We start from the raw sequence: 18,683 nt of genomic DNA on the forward strand, positions 1-18,683 counted from the left end.
TGCACCAAGAAAAAAAAAAAAAAAAATGGCAGAAGATATGAACAGACACTTATCCAATGAAGACATACAAATGGAGTTATTTAGGTTTGGGCAAGACCTTCTCACTGTTACAAACAGTACTTCATACTGATTAGATGTTTCCATCTGGCCTGACTTGTCCTTTTATTCTGGGCTCTATTATCAGGAACTAGCCAACTACATTTTACTGGTTTCCTGGACTTGTTTCTAAGTAAGTTTCTCTGGGGGGGGGGCGGGGGAGGGAGTCAGTTTAAGTTTACTGTACAAACAACAACGTGGCTATTTACCCAAAATGGAGTCGCTCTGGCTAAATAGGTCCTTACAACCCAAAGAATTTTGGACAAACTCTTCAGATTAGCGATTTCTCTTCACTTACAAAAATTAGGTAAAAGGGGGAAAACCCAAGATTTCCAGAATGTGAAGGAGAAAGGAAGTCCTTTCCTAGGTGGAAATGTAAGAGGAAAGAATAAACCTTTCTAAAGTGCTGGGAAACGGGATCCAGCAGAGGCTGGGTACTCAATAAATAATTGTCCGTGGCAGATGCTGCCATCAGATTTTATTTGTCTATTATTTGTGAAATAATCACACCTGTGAAGAAAACACTGTAATAAAGTGGGTAAGAGCCTGGCTTCAGGGCAGAAGACCAGATTTAAGTTGTGTGTCCCTATTCATTTCCATTGATTAACCAAAGTAAACAGGTATAAGAAAAAAAAAGAGAGAAAGGGAAAATGCCCATTTTTCGGAAAAGGTAGCAGTTATACTAATCTCCCTCTTGCATGATATTCCATTTAATTCTGAGATGAAATGCTATCATAAAGACATTTTTTCTCCGAATGATTGTAGCTATCACCAGGCGCATTATTGAACAACCCATTTGGACTCATTTCTTGTTTCTTGGCCTCTTCTTATGAGAGAAGGCTTTGGGATCAAGCAGTCACCAAAACACCCTCCAGGTAAGGTGATTATCTGCCACACTTTATAGAAGTCCCACTCTAACTGGAATTATATCAGCTGGCTTCACTGAAAGAAACTGAAACTATTCTAGGAATTTTAAGCAAAGAGGCTTACAGGGAAATAAGTGCTTACAAAATCACTAGCAGCAGCACTTAGGAAATGGATTCTAGACTGGGACTCCAGCATGGACTCCTAGTCCTCTGCAGGTCCGACCCAGTGGGGAGGTTAGAACGAAGGTGGGAAGAGCTCACCCACAGTAACCACAAGGGCATTCAACACCCTTGAGCACACTTGCTCTTATTCTTGAAAATCAGAGCAAGGCTGGCTCCTCACTTTCTCATATTAAAAGCAGATCGCTTTTACTGACCTCACTATTCTATCTGATTTAAAGGGACAAGTTTTGACAGTCCCAGAATGTTTAAAGACTTTTCTCTAGACATATTATTCTGATCAGTGCAAAATTTTCTTTTATCTATTACATATTTTGAGCCATAATTTATTTAGCCTATGAACTCCTAAGAATATCATAGAATATTTTCCCATCTTCAGGAGAAAGGAAAAAAAACATACCTGGCTACAAATAAAAATCACCAATATACAGTCTGACATGACTACATTTCCTAATTCCAACTAAGTTCAGACAACCATCAATAGAACTTTTAAATATGTTCTCTTGATTTTATCGTATCTCTGTTAAGCCAGTAGTAGGCACAATTTGTTCATGCTCCCGAATGTGCAAACTTTTTCAGTAGAATGGCATCTAAAAGGGACAGACTCTTAACAGTTCACAGTTTTAAAGGACTTTAAGTTCAACATTTATTCAGGTGATGGGGTAGAGTCAGCAGAGAAAAATGGATACTCTGAGCTTATAGAATTTATGTAAATGAGAAGAGAATTTTTATTCTGCATGATAATGAGCAAAATTTAAATGATTTTTCTAAACTTTATTATCTTAGTGCAAACTATATACAATCCATTCTCTTGAAAGCCCTATGAAACCCATTCTGCTGATGAGGAAACTGACACTCAGAGAATGTAAGTAACATACTCAAGTTCAGGCAACCGGTTGTGTCATAACTAGTATGTGATTCAATACTCAGTATTTATTGAAAAATAGGGTTTAGTTTGTTATTTGCGCTGATCATATATAGATACTTAATTTTTATAATTTCATTACATTCTCAATATACCCAAGGTCTTGAGTCACTAGCCAAGTTTAAGAGAATTTCCCAAAGTTTGGATATAGTAGTAAATTTTCTACTACCCTGTACTCAAGAAATAGTTTTTTTTTTCTTTAAATCAAAGGAGCATGGCTGCCACTCTATGACAAAACTCAAACAACTTACTCCCTGTAACCTCAAAGGGCTAATTACACTGTTTATTTTTAAGAAAGTTAGGTCAAAGGTGTTTCCTTTTGGGATTCCAAAACAAGTTCAAAGCAAGTTAAAGTAAATGTTAATTGATTAGGTATGGAAAGAAGTAATCATGCCAAGTTATAAGAGCTTATCTTTCAACACTACAGAGGGGTTTTGCCTGGTATCACGTGAAGCAAACAGGTGTTGACACAAGAAGCCTTCCGTGTGCTCCACTGACCATGAACAGGAGCCCTACAGGTCGTCTGCTTTCACCTTCTTCAGAGTGGCCAAGGGGAGAAGCCTAAGAAGTACCATACTGGAACAGGTACAAGCCGATGTATATGAGCCTCCTATCTCAGGCAACTTTGTGTACTCAAAATCTATTCTTACTCTGACTTAGAATGGAACTTGTTGGAATCAAGTCTTGTGCATACAAATCTTAAGTCTTATAGTTTTGCAGTATGAAGCATATGGTATATTTCATTACACACAGAAATATAATTTCTGTTTATCGGCAGGAAGAGAGGAAGGAGAGCCGCCCCGTTCCCACTTCTGGCTGTGGAGTTCTGCACACATAGACCCGTACATGAGCCAATAAAGCACTGCACTGCACTGTGGGAAGCTCTGAGGTTTATGTTTTGCACACCCAGATAACGAGACTAACAACTTCCTCTTTTATTAGGGCCTCAGACACCACACCTCCGGCTTTTGGAAAACTTTGTCCTTATTCTTGTCACTGCAGTTTCACGTGAAATTCTAGTTTTGCAAGTAGAGAAGTAACCAGGGAAAGTATTTGGGAAAGCACCAGGCAAAGTACCGTGTCCCAGAGAGCGCAAGTTCAGGGAACATTTGCATTCTGCAGTTACTGTGTTAGTCATTCTATCCTCAGGCCCTTAAGAACGGAATTATTTCTCTTAAGAAATAAGTGACTCCTGGGGCACCTGGGTGGCTCAGTGGGTTTAGCCTCTGCCTTGGCTCAGGTCATGATCTCAGGATCCTGGGATCAAGCCCTGCATTGGGCTCTCTGCTCATCAGGGAGCCTGCATCCCCCTCTCTCTGCCCATCTCTCTGCCTACTTGTGATCTCTGTCTATCAAATAAATAAATAAAATCTTCAAAAAAAAAAAAAAGTAACTCCAAATAGTCACGTTTCTTTTTAATTTAACATATTACTGACTATTTGACAATTACCTAAAAGCAAGAATACCATGTAATAGGTATATAAAGACACTACTGGCAGAGATGGAAAAGATCCAAAGACAAAAATTAAACTTCCTCTGTCTCAAGGGCTTGTTTAGGCTCCCAGGAGTCTTTAAGTCCTTTGGGTTTGAATCATTCTTCCTCCAACACATAGTATGCTCTGGTCTTGCTAGCTTTAAAAAGGAGTATACTTACGTAATAATTATATTTTGAACAGCAGTTTGTGAATAAAAAATGCACAATCTTTATAGTCTCATTTTCCTATGGAAACACTCAAAAGTTTTGGTATTTGGAGTTATTTTAAACCTGGCAGATTCATATCCTTTCTTGAACCGCAACAATTCCTCCTTAAATGCTCAGTTAAATGTTATGAAGCTTATAAAGTATTCCACGCTGCCCCCAAACAAAATCCGTTCCTTTCTCTGTCCCCACATGACTTTCATTTTACTTTTATCACAGCCTTAAATGAATTCTAATGGAATTTATAAATTTGCAATCATGGTATCTTAACACTTACTACACTATGGCTCCTTAGCAATTTATGCCACTTTGTATCTCCAGTACCTGGTAGGACAAGGTAGCGCAAGGTGTTTGAGATTGTATCTAATCTCCTATGTATGGGGTGCTTGGAGAACCCAGTCCTGAAAGCAATACTCCGTACATATTCATGGGCACCATGGGGCATGAGTCAGCCATCTGGAATGTTGTCAGAATTAGAAACCTGGATTTATAATGCTTCTCTGGGTCATCTGTAAAGTTTGCTCTACTAGAAGATAGAAACTGTAAAGTTTGCTCACATTAGAAAGCTGGTGATGGGGACACCTGGGTGGTTCAGTTGGTTAAGCCGCTGCCTTGGGCTTAGGTCATGATCCCAGGGTCCTGGGATCGAGTCCCACATTGGGCTCCTTGCTCAGCGAGGAGCCTGCTTGTCTCTCTGCCCGCTAGTGCACGCTCTCGCTTCCTCTGACAAATAAATTAATTAATTAAATTGTAAGAAAAAAAAAAGAAGAAGAAAGCTGGTGATGGTTCTAGTTTAGAAAAACTGAACTAGTTTCTAGGCTCTTCCATTTCCAACCTACAACTTAACCTCTTCTTATACCTCAGTCCTTTTCCGTTAATCACACTCAAACCACCCAACTCTCTTCTTTCTCTCTAAATCCAGTAGTTCTCAGTCTTTAAGGTAAATAAGAATAACCCAGAGAAATTGTTAAAAATCTGTATTCCTGGACCTTAACCCCAAAGGATGATTGCATTTTTACAGGTAGAGTCTAGAAATCAGCTTTTTTAATTGACAAACTAGAGGATTCTGGTGCAGGTTTTCCATGCTCTTAGGAAATAATTCAATAAACCTAGATTCATCCTTAATTAATAAGGTATTAATGTATTCAAACCTCAAGATGCCAGGAGGATAGCTAAAGAGGAAAAAAGAGAAACAAGCTAAGTAAATGTGCAGTCAGTAGAATGAGGATTTGGCTAAGGGAAGCAGGAGAGCAGTTCTGAATGGATCATAACGAGGTGGAGGACTAAACAGACACACAAACATACATCTTAGTAACTGGAAATTTGCAAGACCACATGGTCCACGTGGATGAAAGGATTGAGAAAGGGTCTCAGGGGTGCCTGGGTGGCTCAGTGGGTTAACCATCCGACTCTTGATTTCAGCTCAGATCATGATCTCAGGGTCATGAGATTGAGCCCAAGTCGGGCTGTGTGCTGAGTTTGGATCCTGCTTAAGATTCTCTCTTGGGATGCCTTGGTGGCTCAGTCGGTGAAGTGTCTGCCTTCATCTCAGGTCGTGATCCCAGGGTCCTGGGATCAAGTCCTGTATCTGGCTCCCTGCTCAGCGGGGAGTCTGCTTCTCCCTCTCCCTCTGCCTGCCAACCCTGGCTTGTGCTCTCTTTCTCTCAAAAATGAATAAATAAAATCTTTAAAAATAAAAAAAAAATAAAAAAGATTCTCTCTCCCCCTGCCCCTGCCCCCACCCCCAGCTCTGTGTTCTTTCTCTCTAAAACAAAAAAAGAAAGAAAAAAGAGAAAGGGTCTCATAGCAAAGGTTTATGGTAAATCCTGGCAAGAGGGTCTTATCCTTCAGAAGGGAGATGAAAGGGTTTTAATGATTCCAACCAGATTTAGGATAGTGAGTCATGAGTGTAATGCCATGAAGGAGCGTTTACTGGGAATGATAAAGTAGGTAAGTACCTATGTGTGATTCTAGATCTATAAGCAACCCAAGCAGAAAGTTCCACTTTCTACACGATCTAGATCCAGCATATCCTGTGATAGAACTTGAAAGACAAGGAGGACAAGTCCCTATGATGTACTCCACCTAAGGGAGTCCATCCTCTGTGGGGAGGGAGTGGTGACTGGGGACAGAACACCTACCTTTCATCGCTCTACAGGAGTCGCTGAAAGCCTCCAAGATAAGGCTCATTCCAGCACACGTTCTGAGGGATATTTTTATCTTTTCAGGACCAAAGCTTTAAACTACAATAACTAATTTCTATATGCAGAATTCCTATCATTAGCCCACAAATGAAGCAAGATAACCATTGGAAGTCCACACTGGATCAAATTTACAGTCACCAACTCTCTCTCACCTAAGATATTATGGCCGAGAAGTTCCAAGTGCAGGCTCCAAAGTCAGACTTTCTAAAATTCCGATCCCTAACTCTTCTACTCACTAGATATGGGTCCTTAATTTCTAACCAATCCCTTTGCCTGTAGAATGGAAGTAATACCTGGCTTGTGTAGTTGCTGAGAGATTTAACAATGAAATGAATGAGAAGTTCCTTTCCTGACACATCATAACTACTCAGTAAATGCTAGCTGTTGTTATCATGAGGCGCTATTATATTGTCGCATTCCAAGTCAATGTCCTTTTCCCCTATGGCAGGTTCAAGTTTCAAGTAAAAATAGCCATGGTCTGACCTCAGGATTGGGTCATCTTAAATGTTCATCTCAGTTCTATCTCTGAGGTTTTGTAAACTTGCTCTCCTGCAGTTTGCTCAGCAATAAAATGGACAACACTAGAAGCTATCTTATTGTGTAGATTAAGTCATGGTGCAGCTAGAGTGGAAAATGGGTGTACATGTGTGTCCCTCATAGCTCTAATTCCCGCCATTGATTCTCACCTTGCCAAGCAGTATTTTTGTGCAAAGGGCATGGAACAGGAAATCATTTCCAATAACAATTTAACAATTTCTAACCATGACTTTATGCAAGACTTCTTAGACATTAAGGAGACCAACCAACAACATTATTTGGAGGTTCAAAATGACGAAAAAAAAAATTAAGATTTTATTTATTTGGGAGAGAGAGAGCATGAACAAGGGGAGTGGCAGAGGGAAAAGCAGACTCCCCGGTGAGTGCGGAGCCTGACAAGGGCTTGATCCCAAGACCCTGAAATCATGACCTCAGCGGAAGTCAGGTGCTTAACCAACTGAGCCACCCAGGCGCCCCCACGTGACAAAATTTTAAACATGTATACATAGGGGTTTTATTTTGATTATGTGTAATCATAACAAAGACAGGCAGCCACCTGGAAATTATTTGGAAACTTGCAAGTAAAAGGATTAATTGTTACACTTATGTCAATGGAATACTGTATAACAGACTTTGGTGTATGTATTTTATAATTGTGGATAAAAGCTAATGTTAAACATTTGACAGCTAGGCTTTATAAGCTATTTTTAAACATAGTATTTACCTGATACTTTGGAAAAAGCCAGCTAACATATTTCCCTTATCTGAAACGATTATGACATCCTAAAATAGCGCTCTAGCATCCTTCTCTGGATTTTATTGAGGTACCTCTTTGATTTTGGACTCTAGGCTAACAGAATAAAGCTTTATTATTAGCTAGCTAGCTACTCAATTCCAGGATTTACTCCTTATTGACATAACCAGAACTTAGGCTGAATGTCTCTCTCTTTCAGCCTTGGAACCAAGATTATCTGCCTCAGCTGATAATTTTTCTTAAGACCTCTTCAAACAGGATACAAAAATATTTGTGTTCCCCATCTTTAATGCTGGAAGTCTGGGGTAATAAATGATCCTGGATTAAACTTTGCCAGAGTTCTGAAATACTTCATTCTTCATCAATTAAATAAAGTAACTTGATGGTAACTCGCATTCTTTCTGTCTTAGAATGCATTTTCAGGCAATGAAATTGACAGGCAATATCTATAAAAGTCTGAGTATTTGGTGCTGGATTTAAGAAAAGGATCCTAGAACCAAGATGTCTACCGAAACCCAACCCTTCAAAACTTATGGGTAAATTTCACAAGATGGCAAATGTCCAAGGAAAAGATGAACATATCTCCAAATGAAGGCAATGGTTGAAGAGGTGAGCTGATACAGCCTATCTCCTTTGTAAAGTTTCCCTCTCCCTCCTCATCTTACACCATGAACATGTTGGAAGAGCTGAGGATGAGGGGAGGCAAGTCAGTGTGACACCGGGAAGAGGGATTTCCTATAACCCACAGAAGGAATTCTTGGTAGAAACAACAACAAAAAATAACCAAACGGGACTGGGCTCTGCATGGTTTCATCCTGTGACTCTGCAGCTGATTAAGGAAAATAAAATCGCTAAAGATACTGAAAGCCCTGATTTTTATTGTTATATTATGTTAAGCCAGGACACAGAAGGACCACAAACACTGAGAGTTGTCAGTCATCTTTTCTTTATCTATAAGATGAGCGGGACACCTGGGTGGCTCAGTTGGTTTAACGTCTGCCTTAGGCTCAGGTCATGATCCCAGGGTCCTGGGATCGAGTCCCACATCAGGCTCCTTGCTCAGTGGGGAGTCTGCTTCTCCCTCTGCCTACCACTCCCTCTGCTTGTGCTCTCTCTCTCTCCCTCTCTCTCACAAATAACTAAAATCTTACCAAAAAAAAAAAAAAAAGATGAGAACAGTTATATCTAACTTTAAAAGCCACTGTGAGAGGAGATATTGCATCCAAATTTCCTAATACATAATTAGTGTTCAATATCATCCATGTTATTAGTGGTATACAGCTTGCTATCATAATTTGCTTCTCTTTTTGTGAGTCACCTCTAAGCAGAAAGATTAATATATTCTCAGAATGTAAGGAAGCACTAGGTGCTCATTATTTTATTGATTGATTAGAATATGATTTGTGACTATAGATCCAGTTATGAAGTTCTGTTTCATTTCTCCTCCAGGTCACTGGAGATAAAAGTCCTGAAAACTGGACTCGGGTGACAGGGTTTGTCCTTCTGGGTTTCCCAAGAAGCCACATCCTGCAGTCCCTGTTGGTCCTGGGGTTGATGGTGACCTACATCGTAACGGCCACAGGCAACCTGCTCATTATCGGGCTCAGCCAGACCAGCCGACACCTGCACACACAGATGTACTTCTTCCTGAGCAACCTGTCCTTCCTGGAGCTGTTGCTCGTGTCTGTTGTGGTTCCCAAGATGCTCGCCATCATTCTCACAGGGGATCACTCCATCTCATTTGCCAGCTGCATCCTCCAGTCCTACCTCTACTTCCTCCTAGGCACCACCGACTTCTTCCTCTTAGCTGTCATGTCTCTGGATCGTTACTTGGCAATCTGCCGACCGCTCCACTATGAGACTCTGATGAGTGGTCGTGTCTGTTCCCAACTCGTCCTGGCCTCCTGGCTAGCTGGCTTCCTCTGGGTCCTTTGTCCCACCATCCTCATGGTCAACCTACCTTTCTGCGGCCCTAACGGTATCGACCACTTCTTCTGTGACAGTTGGCCTTTGCTGAGGCTCTCTTGCGGAGACACCCGCCACCTGGAGCTGATGGCTTTCGTGCTCTCCACGTCCGTGTTACTGGGCTCCCTGGCACTGACCTCAGTTTCCTACGCCTGCATTCTTGCCACTGTTTCCAGGGCCCCCACAGCTGCAGAGCGAAAGAAGGCATTCTCCACCTGTGCCTCACATCTCACCGTGGTGCTCATTGTCTACGGAAGCTCCATTTTTCTCTACATCCGAATGTCAGAAGCTCAGTCCACGCTGCTCAACAAAGGTGCCTCAGTCCTGAGCTGTATCGTCACACCCCTCCTGAACCCATTCATCTTCAGTCTCCGCAATGAGAAGGTGAAGCAGGCGCTGAGCGATGCGCTGAGGTGGCACAGAGCCATGGCGGCAAGAGACTATGAGGGTCACAAGTAAAAGGAAGTATTAGATGAGATTAAAAATGTACGCAATTTTAAAAAGTGTATTTGAAGTTCAAGTCACTTGAGCAACACCCTGCACTTTCCTCAGACAATTAAGAAATAGTCTCCATATGGGGTACCTCAGTGGCTCAATCAGTTACACATCTAGCTCTTGGTTTCAGCTCAGGTCATGATCTTGGGGTGGAAGGATCGAGCCCCAAGTCAGGCTCTGCACTGCCTGTTCAGGATCCTCTCACCCTCTGCCCCTCTTGCACATGCGCACTCTCTCTCTCTCTTTCTCTCTCTAAAATAAATAAAATCTTTAAAAAAAAAAAGAGTCTTCATAACTATATAATACAAAACAGGGAGTGAGCCTTCATTTTCCTCCCTCCTATCTGCCTGATGCCTCCCCGCCCCCCTCCCCCAGAAGGCTGATCCAATTGGTCAAGTTTCAGAATTCTGGTTAGGACACATCCTTTGGGGCAGGTAATGGCCTTCAGGCAGGGAGACGACTCCTCTTCCTCCTTATGTGTGTGTTCAGGCACACTGATTCCCGCTTTGGGATCCTGAATGATGAAGCCAGTTGGGGATGCTGAAACATGGAGATTCAGGACAGGAGCTTAGAGGGGAGTAAGAGGCCTTCTGCAGCCTTCCACCTGGACTGAGTATTACAAACAAGATTAACCAGAACATGGATACAGAAAATTACATTTTGGTGGCAGTAATAAATGGTTCTTTCACTTGTTACTGTTCTGTATGTGACTAGCATCTCTCATAGGAATCCCATAAAGGAAGAATGCTGTGACCAACAAAACCTTTGGCTATCCCGAATTCCCAAGTCTAAATACAAGGACAATCATTCTCATTCTTGAAGAAATATTACTAAAAACCTCGTATGTTTAAGGCACTGAGCTAGGCAGGCTTCAGATGAGGGTGACATCTTGGGACAACAGAGATGTGTAGGGCCCAAATTTTAAAGAGACACATGCCACACTGGTTGTGCAAGTTCAGGGTCAGGCCGAGCACAAACCTGGGTGTGAACGCCTCCTCGATTCTGCACCTGCGGCCGCTCTGGGGCTGTTCTGGAATCTAGGTTCTGGAGCTAGACCTTCAGTATATGGTAGTAGACACAGCTCTCACTTTTATAGAATTTATAGTGTACTGGAGATGGCTGGCAAAAACCAAACCAAACAAACAAACAAGAAAACCTAAATACACACCTTAGTACGTAGTTGTAATTTGTGATCAATGCTTTTGAGAAAAGAGTTGAGTTTTGTTCAAGGGGCTAATAAGGAAAACTAATTTGGACGAAATGTGGAACACGCCTCTGAGGAGATGAGCTTTAAAGTGTGGCCTCAGGCTGAGCGACAGTTACCCAGGCAAACAGTCGGAGAGGAGCTTTCCAGAGAGAGGGAGTAGTGTTGGCCAGGACCCGGGGTAAGACAAGAGGGACTGAGAGAGAAAAATGTACAAGAGGACTGGAAGCAGAGCGGTGGGCTGAGGTCAGTTCAGGCAGGACCGTATCTATAAGGTTTCCGTGGATCTTTCTTCCTTTGTAAAAGCAATGTAAAGCCTTTGAAGGGTTTTAAGCGAGGAAGTGGTCAAGTCGTGTTTTTAAAAAATCAATCAACCATCGTGGGACAACTGGTTAGAGGGAGACTAGTGGGTTTGAGAGAATCAAGTAGGAAGCTGCCACCTGGCCTAGATGGCTGGCTATGACTTTGACTTTACAACTGGCAGCGGCGGGGGCGCCTGAGTGGCTCAGTGGGTTAAAGCCTCTGCCTTCGGCTCAGGTCATGATCCCGGGGTCCTGGGATCGAGCCCCGCACCGGGCTCTCTGCTCCATGGAGAGCCTGCTTTCTCCTCTCTCTCTGCCTACTTGTGATCTCTGTCAAATAAATAAATAAAATCTTAAAAAAAAAAAAAAAAAAAACCGGCAGCGGCGACTGAGAAAAATGGACAATATGTAGTTTGGAAGCAGACTTGGTAAGATGAGCACTCCTCCTGCCCACAGAGATCTCACAGCCAATGAAAGAGCCAGGCTGGTAAAGGGACTAAGTTAGAAAGAGGGGGAGAACAGAATCCTAAGGGAGACTGAGGTATTTTCTGAAGAGAATGACCACCTACTTAAGGGGACTATGTGCATTTTTATGTGTATTGGACCTGCCTAAATCTTAGCTCTTTTCCCCTACTATCCAGCCAGATGAAAATCATTTGGGTTACTGGGAAAAAAAAAAAAAAAGAAGAAGAAGAAGAAGAAGAAGCTGCATTTTATTTGCACTTGTATGTCCTCTTCAGTGTATCTGTACATATGACTTGTATAAATCAAGATTTGACTCTGCTACAAGTCCAAGGTATAGTGGCAGGAGAATTAAATTCTTCCTACTAAACCAAACTATACGGAAAGAGAACTCTGACTTGAGTCTTCTGATTCCAAAATTATCTTTTCACTAAAAGATACTCTTTTTAAATAGATTATGTGTTTGCTCTATGCTGTACAATCACCTCTTTCAACTTTCCAACTCGTTTTTTCCTAGACCTGTGTCTTTCCTCTTTCAAGCTTGACCCATGCTCTAGGCCCTGGATACTAAACATTCTCTCTCAGCTGGCTATCATCGAGGAAAGGAACTTTGCTTATACTAAGTTACTTACTAAGGCATAAGGGATGGGTGATGACTTAATGCTATGATTGCAAAGACGCTTGTTAAATATCATCTTTTTTCCATCCCACATCCATGGTAGGTATCACCAATTGATTAAATAACATTCAACATAAATAAATAAACAAAACTTTGCTTTGTTTTATTTTAAAACTGATTCTCAGGTATGGGAGTGAAGATAAAAAGGTGCAAGTCCTACAGCAAAGGTAAGAAGCCACATGGTTAACTTGGTGGTAGGAGACACAGGAATATAGATCAGGGAGTTAAGATGTGAAGGGGGGGTAAGAGACCACGTAAGAAAAGACCATGACTGTTTCTCCGTTCCCTCTTAAGTTGCAGTAGAGCTTCTAGGGGTACTTGTGTATTATCTTGTACCACTCCTTATTTAGGGACTGAAGGATAATCTACCTTTCCACCTAATAACCCAATTCTGCATTTTTCACTGGGTTCAGTTGTTAACAAATGATCTTTTACTCTGTGTCCCCACATTCCAAAATCCAGTCTGTTTCACTCTCCCAACTACAAGAGACTAAGACCAAGTTAGAATATTTTATCTCTGTCCACGATGTCAATTTAACTGGCACAAACTCAAAAAGACATAGTGACCCTTAGTAGCTACAAAGAGCTTTAAGTATTATCCAGAACTTGGGTTCCAAAGTTACACAGAACCTGGATTAGATTCCAGAAACAAACTCTAGAGACTCAAACAAATGATTCAAAGTCTCTCAGCTGCCACAGATTCATCTTTAAAATGAAGATGATAGGGGCGCCTGGGTGGCTCAGAGGGTTAAGCCTCTGCCTTGGCTCAGGTCATGATCTCAGGGTCTTGGGATCGAGCCCCGCATAGGCTCTCTGCTCAGCAGGGAGCCTGCTTCCTCCTCTCTCTCTGCCTGCCTCTCTGCCTACTTGTGATCTCTGTCTGTCAAATAAATAAATAAAATCTTTAAAAAAAATGAAGATGATAAAATCAATGCCTGCCACATAGTAAAGTATTAACAAATATTATTTAAATCGTGATGATGGTGAATACCTTAAGTAAGAGGAGGAAGTAATTTTCCAAAGATAATTTCCTTTCTCTTCATTGACATTAAATTCAGTTAGCCTTCCCAAATCAACCCCACATTTACGTTAACCTCCAGATCCCTCTTGTCTCCGGGATGTTTATAATTGTTCTGAGCTCATCTGACATATTTTGTGTCCAAGAAGAAATATCAGAAGAGAAACACCAGATGTGCCACCTCCATGCAGCTAGAACTTTCTCCACAGGGCCAATACCATCATATGGACAAGTACCACTGAGCCAAACACCATTTCTGCATAGCACCTAAGACTTCTTCTCTAGGAGGCACTTGGGAGAAGTTCTAGGATACTCACTCCATTTTCTAACTGTGTTAAGAGTTCAGGTCCCCAGAACTTGACTGTGGTTGGAAACAATAGAGAAGCAAGTAGTAGAGCAAGTAATCGAGGGGACATGTAGTTTTAGTTACTCTGCAGGTCTTCTCAAGCATGTTCCTACACTGAAGCAGCTAGTAGATTCTCAGGCCCTGCCTCTGCTAATCTGGAAGTCAGTGCTCCAGGGGACCCAGGAGGTCCTTCTGCCTCCTCCACAGCTTTTTCATCGCCACGATCACTTCCTTATTTCTCAGGGTGTAGATGGCAGGATTCAGCATGGGAGTGACCATTGTGTACAGCACAGAGACTGCCTTGTCCATAGGGAATGTCCGAAATGGCCTTGCATAGATGTAGACACAAGGCACAAAGATTAAGGTCACTACAGCAATATGGGAGGCACAGGTGGACAGGGCTTTGCTGCGGCCTTCCCATGAGTGACCTCGGAGCATGAATAACAGTGCCGTGTAGGATCCCAGGAGCACCAGAAAACACATCAACGTCACCAGGCCATTATTAGACACCATCAGAAGCTCTAACACAAAGGTATCTGTGCAGGCCAATTTGATCAGCTGAGGCACGTCACAGTAAAAGTTGTCCAGCTTGTCAGGCCCGCAGAATGGCAGCTGGATAGTCAGTCCAACCTGTACGATGGAGTGGATGAAGCCCCCCACCCAGGAGGCTACCATGAGGAGGCCACAGACGGTCCTGTTCATAATAAGCGTGTAGCGCAAGGGCTGGGAGATGGCAACATAGCGGTCATACGCCATCACTGTCAGCAGGAAGATCTTGATGCCACCGATGAAGTGGAAGAAGAAGAGTTGAGTCAAGCAGCTGCCAAAGGAAATGACGGGGTTGCCTGAGAGCAAGTCAACCAGCATCCTAGGTGCCGTGATGGTAGAGTAGCAAAAGTCAAGGAAAGAAAGATTGCCTAAGAGAAAGTACATGGTTGTGTGGAGGTGTGGGTCAGAGGTCACGATGGCCACAATAAGGAGATTTCCTGTCACAGTCAAAAGATACACAACAGAGAAGACAATGAAGAAAAGAAACCGGAGCTCCCATACCTGAGAGAGCCCCAGGAGGACAAAGCCTGTCACCTGGGAATGATTTGCTGGATTCATCTGCTTGGTATGACCTGGCCAGGGAACCTGCTGAGGAAAATGGACATCTTCACCATGGGATCCACAAGCTTCTCTGCAATAATTTTCTCTGCCCTCTCGGGAATTCTTCCCTGTCTCCTTTACTCTCCGACGGATGTTGTAAGCAGTGCGCTAGGAAACCAAGCGTTTGAACATCATCTACTGTGCAGTCCAACTCCAGGGGCCTAAAACTCAGGGTAACACTGATACTGTTCATAGTTGATGAAAATCAAAAATAATCAGCCCTCAAAACTTGAGAAGTGATATGTAGAGAAGTGAATTCTCACTTCTCCCAGCGGCCATCCGTATAAACAGGAGCAATGTTCCCCAATTCTCTAAGTCTCACTTCCCTCCTCCATGATGTACATTAGCCAAAATGCCTGCAAGGTCTCCCATAGTCTAAGATTTTATAGCTATAGACGGCCTTTATTTAGAAAACCCAAAAAATTCCCACCAGCCAAATATTTAGACGTATAAGTGTCGTGAACGAGTGTTTTTCTAAAGTTAGATAAGAAAACAAGTGGAAGAAGCAGCTTCCTATCCAGCAAGTCTGGGAAACCCAGAGAAAACTATCGTCCCCGTGGAAATAGAGGGAAAGGCAACCAGAATGTTGAACCACCCCTGAAAATTTGTGTGTCACTGCTAATTTGGGGGATATCTGCCAAAGAATAATTTCTTATTCATATGAGAAGCAGCAAGAGAAGGCCATAAATATTAACTGAAGGTAAAAAAAAAAAAAAATCATTATCTAAATGCAAAGCTGCCTCAACATCTTGAAAACCTTAAAAATAAAAAGGCTGTTTTTTAAATATTTAGGCGTTTTTAAATATTGAAGTGTTTTTAAAAGATACTGATAAAACTAGCTATTTGTAAGAATTCTAGAATGACTCTCTTCATACTCTTTAAGAGAAATGTGAAGTTATCATTCCACACTTAATTTTTAGTATGACTTTTCAACTACATTTTCTTTCCTTTGTTCTTTCTTCATTCAATACGCATTTATTAAACAACTTTTATTTACTAAGCCCTATATTCAACAGTAAGGATTTTAAAAAATAAGACACAAGTAATCTAACATGTCACACTCAGCATAGGAGCTTCACCTCCTGACACCTGCCCACCCCTCCAGTTTTGTCATTTTATACAAAGCCCCCCTCACACATACACTATGATCTAGCATACCAAGCTACTTGAAGTTCCTTGAGTTTGCCATGCTCGCCCCATGCTTCCCTGATTTTCTTTATTAATCTCTACATACTTATTTTATCTTAATTTTAATGAAATGTTTCAAATACACAAAGTTGGGATTTCCAGTTTTAGCTTAAACATGTCTTCACATGTTCCAAGTTCTTCAACTTGGAAGTCAATATTCTCTTATCCTTGAAGCAAGAAAAAGCTAAATAAAATGAAAGGCAATGACTTTTCTTGGGGCCATCAAAGAACAGAAGTCACAGAGCAAAACACTCCCCCCAAAACCCAGAGAGAGGAGGGAAGCAAAAGAGAATCATAGTAGAGATCTACTTAGCTGGGGGAGAACCACTGGGGTCAAACACTGGTCGGAGCACTTAAATAGCAATTTTGACAAATTACTGGAGGGTGGGTGTGGACTAGCAGGCTAGTGGGAAACTCCTGGGAGCTGCAGCCTTAGGGAAACCCCACACTTCCATGGGTTCCGTCTCGTAGTGAAGAGTGAAGAAAGATACTCACCTGGAACTGTCAGGATGAGAGGAGGAGTAACAAGAGTGAGGGGTGCCTGGGTGGTTCAGTCGATTAAGCGTTTGCCTTTGGCTCAGGTCATGATCTCAGGATCCTGAGTTTGAGCCCTGACTGGGCTCCCTGCTCCGCGGGGCTCAGCGGGAAGTCTGCTTCTCCCTCTCCCTCTCCCTCTCCCCGCTGTTCATGTGTGCTCTTTCTCCCAAATAAATAAATAAATCTTTAGGTTGGGGAAGAAAAGAGTGAAATTGGCCTAGATAATTCTCCATTAAAACAAACAAACAAACAAACTATTCTCTAGGATAAAAGACTTTGCTAAATCCATTCCCCACCTGGGAAAAGGACCTTCCCCCCATTTCAGCACCCCACAGCCTTGTTGTGTTACCTAAGGGGGTGAGTGTCCAACGAGGGTCCACTAAAGACTTATGTTTAGTCACAAGATTATAGAATGCTTCTCTCCCTCAGGGACCTTCCCTCCACAGCAACAGGACTCCAGCCCAAAAGATAGTGGGTTACCATGGAAACGGCTGCAAGACACAGACTATCTCTAAGAACAAGTACTTCAGCATGCCTAAAGGCAATGCAGGAGATAACAGAGTAACCTGAAACCTCTGACTCCTACAACCATAGCGGCTACTAGCCAGATTCACATAAATTCTCACACTAAAGTTTCTTTACCTCGGTTCCTGTTACCTGACTGTTCCTATTCTTCCAGGTTTGGCTTTCAACAACAAAATCACAAGGCACGCCTTTTAAAAGGCAAGCAAAAACACAGTCTGAAGAGACGGAGTAAGGAACAGAACTGGACTCATCTATCACACCAATATTAGAATTATCAAGCAAGGAAGTTGAAAACTGCCATGATTAATCAGTGATGGGCTCCATTAGAGAGAGTGAGCAGCCTGCAAGAATGTATGCATTATGAGAGGAGAGTGATAGAAATTCTGTAAAAGTATAAAAATGGAATGCCAGAAGTCCAAAGCACTGTAACAGAAATAAAGAATGCCTGTGATGGGCTCATCAGTAGGCTGAATGCAGCCAAGGAAAGAATAAGTGACCTTGAAGATAGGTCAGTAGAAACTTCCCAACCAGAAAGGCAAAGGATAAAAATGGCAAAGAGACACAGAGAAGAGCATCCAAGAACTTCGGGATGGTTTTTTAAAAGGTGCAACACACATGTAATTGGAATGCCGGGAGGAACAACAGAATGGAGTAAAATAAGTACCCAAATAAAAATGGCTGAGAATATCCTGAAAATCATGATACACACGCAGTCACAGATCCAGGGAGGTCACAGCACACCAAACAGAATAGCAAAAATTTAAAAAAACAAAACAAAACAAAACAAAAAAAAAAAAAACAACTATACCTAGGTCTGATGTAGGAAAGATGTCAAGATTCAGAGCGGATGGCCAAGAAAGAATTCTTGAGACGTCTTTGGTGTGAAAAGGTGGTTTTATTAAATCACGGGGACAGAACCCAGGGGCAGAAAGAGCTGTGCTGGGGTCATGAGGAGTGGCCCATTATATACTTTCAAGTTGGGTGGGAGTTCGGGATAGCTTAAGTCTTTGGGGAATTTTGGAAGCAAGGTTTCCAGGACCTTGAGGGGGTAGCTATTGTTGGGAAATGGTCATTTACTACCATCTAATAAACCTTAGTCATGAGACACTTCAGGTGTATATGGGCAGGTCATATGGTTGGGGGATGATTGCCAACATGTATCTTGGGAGGGTTAGAGATAAAGGAAGTTTCCATAGGAATTTTTATATGTTACAGCAGACTTACAAGATCCTGGGGGTCAGGCTAAGATTGCCTTTGCCCTTAGCAAAGTACTAACATGGAGGCACCTAAGTTCCTCGAGGAATGTCACTCTGCCTGTTTCAAGGACTTGTCAGTAGGCTCTAGGTAGTAAGGGAATTTATTTTTCTTTTGCCTTTGTTTCCCACATCAAGTATATCATAGTCAACAACAGAAAACCAAAATCAAGGAGAAAATCTTGATAGAAGTCAGAGAGAAAATTTTCTCAACAATAGAGGAACCAAAACGAGAATTAGAGAGAAAGGCTTGTCAGAAACTAAGAAAGCAGGAAATAAGTGGACTGATAGATACATTT

The 18,683-nt window shown here is 42.1% G+C and overlaps 2 protein-coding genes across 2 annotated transcripts; one reads left to right on the top strand and one right to left on the bottom strand.

Moving 5' to 3' along the window:
• Nucleotides 1–7,858: 7,858 nt before the first annotated feature.
• OR6T1 (olfactory receptor family 6 subfamily T member 1) lies at nucleotides 7,859–9,685 on the top strand (the record flags this gene model as incomplete). The annotated part of the gene is made up of 2 exons (XM_080816390.1): nucleotides 7,859–7,870; nucleotides 8,711–9,685. The coding sequence occupies 2 exons, from the start codon at nucleotides 7,859–7,861 to the stop codon at nucleotides 9,683–9,685; spliced, it is 987 nt and encodes a 328-aa protein (XP_080672516.1).
• A 4,209-nt stretch (nucleotides 9,686–13,894) lies between these two features.
• On the bottom strand, nucleotides 13,895–14,839 carry OR4D5 (olfactory receptor family 4 subfamily D member 5; the record flags this gene model as incomplete). Its single annotated transcript, XM_080817648.1, has 1 exon — nucleotides 13,895–14,839. One exon carries the CDS (start codon nucleotides 14,837–14,839, stop codon nucleotides 13,895–13,897), a length of 945 nt encoding a protein of 314 aa, XP_080673774.1.
• Between the last annotated feature and the right edge of the window lie 3,844 nt (nucleotides 14,840–18,683).

This window comes from Martes martes, assembly GCF_963455335.1.
Source record: "Martes martes genome assembly, chromosome: 10".
NCBI classification, from domain to species: domain Eukaryota; kingdom Metazoa; phylum Chordata; class Mammalia; order Carnivora; family Mustelidae; genus Martes; species Martes martes.